This window comes from Oncorhynchus masou, chromosome 33 (genome assembly GCF_036934945.1).
Source record: "Oncorhynchus masou masou isolate Uvic2021 chromosome 33, UVic_Omas_1.1, whole genome shotgun sequence".
Taxonomy (NCBI): Eukaryota; Metazoa; Chordata; class Actinopteri; order Salmoniformes; family Salmonidae; genus Oncorhynchus; species Oncorhynchus masou.
The window spans coordinates 46,813,732-46,819,731 of record NC_088244.1 but is presented as its reverse complement, the minus strand read 5'-3'; the positions used below and the strand labels follow the sequence as shown (position 1 = coordinate 46,819,731).

The following is a 6,000-nucleotide window of genomic DNA, read 5'->3' as shown; positions in this document are numbered from 1 at the left end:
GTTTGTGTTATTGAAGAATAACATAACAGAACTGTTGCGTTTATATTTTTGTCCAGTGAAAGTTCAACTACTTAACCAAAATGAATCTCCATTCCCATATCCTAAATGTATCACATAAAGGCTTACAAAACTCAGGAAAAATTATAAGGCGATGTCAATTTGCTGCTAAAACCTGTAGGCTGTGACAACTGCTTATCCTTGCAGCGTTACATGCATTCGTAGATATATACACACACGAAGTCATGAGACTTTTTTTGAAGTCATAATTTTATTATGTTTCATTTTTAGAGCCAATGGCCTTTAGATGACGATCTGAGAAAATAAGGATAAAGGGAGAAAAATCACAGGTTTCTTTTTTTCAATTTTTTCATTGATGGCATTGAATTCAGTCGTGGTGATAACATCCTTTACCCCCGGAGTTGGGGGTTGGGGGTGTCACTAGAGGAAACGTCCCTGGCCTTGCTTCCCTCTCATCCATGCCTGGATCCTCTCCTTCAGTTCAGGGACTGTGAATAAAGACAATGACACAGCAAAACGTGACCACAAACTACTGAGGACCTTAACCGTTAATAAGATGTGCTAGTAGGACATGTTGCCTAAAAGAAAATGGAAAATAAACAGACTTCAATTGCAATTAGAGAGCTGGTCCTCTTCTTTCATTCTTATGTGACCAACTCTTGACTGCAAGACCATGCTGTGTGTGTGTACATACGTGACTCCAGCAAGAGCATGCTGTGTGTGAACATACGTGACTCCAGCATAACCATGCTGTGTGTGTACATACGTGACTCCAGCAAGACCATGCTGTGTGTGTACATACGTGACTCCAGCAAGACCATGCTGTGTGTGAACATACGTGACTCCAGCAAGACCATGCTGTGTGTGAACATACGTGACTCCAGCAAGACCATGCTGTGTGTGAACATACGTGACTCCAGCAAGACCATGCTGTGTGTGTGTGTACATACGTGACTCCAGCAAGACCATGCTGTGTGTGTGTGTACATACGTGACTCCAGCAAGACCATGCTGTGTGTGTGTACATACGTGACTCCAGCAAGACCATGCTGTGTGTGTGTACATACGTGACTCCGGCAAGACCATGCTGTGTGTGAACATACGTGACTCCGGCAAGACCATGCTGTGTGTGAACATACGTGACTCCGGCAAGACCATGCTGTGTGTACATACGTGACTCCGGCAAGACCATGCTGTGTGTGTACATACGTGACTCCGGCAAGACCATGCTGTGTGTGTGTGTACATACGTGACTTCGGCAAGACCATGCTGTGTGTGTACATACGTGACTCCGGCAAGACCATGCTGCGTGTGTGAACATACGTGACTCCGGCAAGAACATGCTGCGTGTGTACATACGTGACTCCAGCAAGACCATGCTGTGTGTGTGTACATACGTGACTCCAGCAAGACCATGCTGTGTGTGAACATACGTGACTCCAGCAAGACCATGTGTGTGTACATACGTGACTCCAGCAAGACCATGCTGTGTGTGTACATACGTGACTCCAGCAAGACCATGCTGTGTGTGTGTACATACGTGACTCCAGCAAGACCATGCTGTGTGTGTGTGTACATACGTAACTCCAGCAAGACCGTGTGTGTACATACGTGACTCCAGCAAGACCATGCTGTGTGTGTGTACATACGTGACTCCAGCAAGACCATGCTGTGTGTGTGTACATACGTGACTCCAGCATGACCATGCTGTGTGTGTGTACATACGTGACTCCAGCAAGACCATGCTGTGTGTGTACATACGTGACTCCAGCAAGACCATGCTGTGTGTGTACATACGTGACTCCAGCAAGACCATGCTGTGTGTGTACATACGTGACTCCAGCAAGACCATGCTGCGTGTGTGTACATACGTGACTCCAGCAAGACCATGCTGTGTGTGTGTGTACATACGTGACTCCAGCAAGACCATGCTGTGTGTGTGTGTACATACGTGACTCCAGCAAGACCATGCTGTGTGTGTGTACATACGTGACTCCAGCAAGACCATGCTGTGTGTACATACGTGACTCCAGCAAGACCATGCTGTGTGTGTACATACGTGACTCCAGCAAGACCATGCTGTGTGTGTACATACGTGACTCCAGCAAGACCATGCTGTGTGTGTACATATGTGACTCCAGCAAGACCATGCTGTGTGTGTACATACGTGACTCCAGCAAGACCATGCTGTGTGTGTGTACATACGTGACTCCAGCAAGTCCATGCTGTGTGTGTGTACATACGTGACTCCAGCAAGACCATGCTGTGTGTGAACATACGTGACTCCAGCAAGACCATGTGTGTACATACGTGACTCCAGCAAGACCATGCTGTGTGTGTGTACATACGTGACTCCAGCAAGACCATGCTGTGTGTGTGTACATACGTGACTCCAGCAAGACCATGCTGTGTGTGTGTACATACGTGACTCCAGCAAGACCATGCTGTGTGTGTGTACATACGTGACTCCAGCAAGACCATGATGTGTGAACATACGTGACTCCAGCAAGACCATGCTGTGTGTGTACATACGTGACTCCAGCAAGACCATGCTGTGTACATACGTGACTCCAGCAAGACCATGCTGTGTGTGTGTACATACGTGACTCCAGCAAGACCATGATGTGTGTGTGTACATACGTGACTCCAGCAAGACCATGATGTGTGTGAACATACGTGACTCCAGCAAGACCATGTGTGTACATACGTGACTCCAGCAAGACCATGCTGTGTGTGTACATACGTGACTCCAGCAAGACCATGCTGTGAGTGTACATACGTGACTCCAGCAAGACCATGATGTGTGTGAACATACGTGACTCCAGCAAGACCATGATGTGTGTGAACATACGTGACTCCAGCATGACCATGCTGTGTGTGTGTGTGCATACGTGACTCCAGCATGACCATGCTGTGTGTGTGTACATACGTGACTCCAGCAAGACCATGCTGTGTGTGTGTACATACGTGACTCCAGCAAGACCATGCTGTGTGTGTGTACATACGTGACTCCAGCAAGACCATGCTGTGTGTACATACGTGACTCCAGCAAGACCATGCTGTGTGTGTACATACGTGACTCCAGCAAGACCATGCTGTTTGTGTGTACATTCGTGACTCCAGCAAGACCATGCTGTGTGTGTGTACATACGTGACTCCAGCAAGACCATGCTGTGTGTGAACATACGTGACTCCAGCAAGACCATGATGTGTGTGTGTACATACGTGACTCCAGCAAGACCATGATGTGTGTGTACATACATGACTCCAGCAAGACCATGATGTGTGTGAACATACGTGACTCCAGCAAGACCATGTGTGTGTGTACATACGTGACTCCAGCAAGACCATGCTGTGTGTGTACATACGTGACTCCAGCAAGACCATGCTGTGTGTGTACATACGTGACTCCAGCAAGACCATGATGTGTGTGAACATACGTGACTCCAGCATGACCATGCTGTGTGTGTGTGTGCATACGTGACTCCAGCAAGACCATGATGTGTGTGAACATACGTGACTCCAGCAAGACCATGTGTGTACATACGTGACTCCAGCAAGACCATGCTGTGTGTGTACATACGTGACTCCAGCAAGACCATGCTGTGTGTGTACATACGTGACTCCAGCAAGACCATGCTGTGTGTGTACATACGTGACTCCAGCAAGACCATGATGTGTGTGAACATACGTGACTCCAGCATGACCATGCTGTGTGTGTGTGTGCATACGTGACTCCAGCAAGACCATGATGTGTGTGTACATACGTGACTCCAGCAAGACCATGATGTGTGTGAACATACGTGACTCCAGCAAGACCATGATGTGTGTGAACATACGTGACTCCAGCAAGACCATGCTGTGTGTGTACATACGTGACTCCAGCAAGACCATGCTGTGTGTGTACATACGTGACTCCAGCAAGACCATGCTGTGTGTGTACATACGTGACTCCAGCAAGACCATGATGTGTGTGAACATACGTGACTCCAGCAAGACCATGATGTGTGTGAACATACGTGACTCCAGCATGACCATGCTGTGTGTGTGTGTGCATACGTGACTCCAGCATGACCATGCTGTGTGTGTGTACATACGTGACTCCAGCAAGACCATGCTGTGTGTGTGTACATACGTGACTCCAGCAAGACCATGCTGTGTGTGTACATACGTGACTCCAGCAAGACCATGATGTGTGTGAACATACGTGACTCCTGCAAGACCATGATGTGTGTGAACATACGTGACTCCAGCATGACCATGCTGTGTGTGTGTGTGCATACGTGACTCCAGCATGACCATGCTGTGTGTGTGTACATACGTGACTCCAGCAAGACCATGCTGTGTGTGTGTACATACGTGACTCCAGCAAGACCATGCTGTGTGTGTGTACATACGTGACTCCAGCAAGACCATGCTGTGTGTGTACATACGTGACTCCAGCAAGACCATGCTGTGTGTGTACATACGTGACTCCAGCAAGACCATGCTGTGTGTGTACATACGTGACTCCAGCATGCTTTCGTTGAGAGGCTGTCTGTTAAAGGGGTCAGTGGGGGAGTTGAGAAGGTGGCGGAGGATGATGGCTCGGTCCATGATGTTCCCAGAGGGCAGTATCACAGGGTCAGTCATTAATGTGTCCATCAGAGGGTCTGTGGACACACACGTACACAGACAAAAACAGAGAAAATTACATTCATCTTCAATTAAATGCGTAAAATCAACATATACTGTACTTTCCTCTCTTCGGCATTGTTATTACGCTCTCTGCAATTATTTTTGCATGCAAGTGTTTATGCTAAAAAATAAAGCAGACTATAGAAATGCAAAAAGGAATCTTAATTAAGATAAGGCAAATATCTTTAAATTAAAAGTTGTGTCCAATAATGAAAGGTTGCTGTACTGTAGTAGAGGGTTTTTATGTTACATGTTTTATGTTACACGTGAGGACTGTCATGACTGGCCTGTTCAGGTCATGTTACCAAAGAGCACAGTCCTACAGAGACATCTCTCACTGCCGCAGAGGTGGGGGTTTATGACAGCATTGTAAAACGTAAGGCAGCAGACGAATCCTTTGTCCTCTCAGTAAGGAGGATGGGAATGTGTGAGTGGGCCTTATGGAGAACCTACCCCAGGACGGTAACATGCAATAAATGGACGTCGGGATATCCCATCAGACAAAATGCTGGTAACAACGATAGATGGAATATGAAAATGAATGTCGTTTTTGTTATGTTATTAAACGTTGAATGACGGCAATATAACAAAAATGTAGCTCGAGGAGTTTTCATAATAGGTACCCGATGTTTGCATACTGTGCATTGTGTGGAAAGTCTCCAGATCAAATATAATGTTTTTGGAAAAGATGAAATGTTAAGTTAGTTGTCAAAACCGGATCTGAGTAAAATCCATAGTTTGCCTCGTAACGAGATACGCCATAAAGACGGAAACGCCCCTTTGTGACCCGGGGGCATAAAACATGTGAGCAGACTAGGTGACCACGCGCTGTAGCCAAGGTCTACAAGTTGTCACAACCCCAAAACGCAACACGAGCTTGAAGTCAGAGGAACCTCAATCAATTCTAAGGTGAATTCAAGCAGGACCACCCAGTTCTTCTCTCCAAGGAATTGTGCGTCTACACTACTTTCATTCCCACGCTGGAACCATCTATATGGCTGACCGTCCTCAGAAGACCCCTCTTACAGAACGAGGGCGAGGAAACAGACAACTAGGAGAAAGGACACTGACATTGTGTGGCCAAGCAGAGACCCGTTAACAAAAGAGGTGCCGCCATCAGAGGGAGAAGGCGGAACTCGGTCCATGTAGAGATAACCCAACGTAGACCTTCGACAAGTAACAACATCATTATATTCGGACCTGTAAGTTGGCAGTTCGGGGCAAGGTGTTAGGGCTAAACCAAGTTTACAAATGTATCCAAGTGTGCTTTTCTCTCGGGCACTCTCTCTTTTTTAAATCCCCATTT

At 46.9% G+C, this 6,000-nt stretch overlaps 1 protein-coding gene across 7 annotated transcripts in view; it reads right to left on the bottom strand.

The window, feature by feature from the left end:
- Positions 1 to 255: 255 nt before the first annotated feature.
- The window catches only part of LOC135527413 (ubiquitin conjugation factor E4 B-like), an 84,608-nt gene continuing 78,863 nt past the window's right edge, over positions 256 to 6,000 (bottom strand). For all 7 annotated transcript variants that reach the window (XM_064955948.1, XM_064955950.1, XM_064955949.1 and 4 more), the window contains 2 exons: positions 4,523 to 4,669; positions 256 to 506 (listed from right to left, as the gene is read on the bottom strand). In XM_064955948.1, the coding sequence (XP_064812020.1) occupies positions 439 to 506; positions 4,523 to 4,669 (215 nt within the window). In that variant the 3' untranslated portion in view covers positions 256 to 438. The remainder of the gene's footprint in view (positions 507 to 4,522; positions 4,670 to 6,000) is intronic.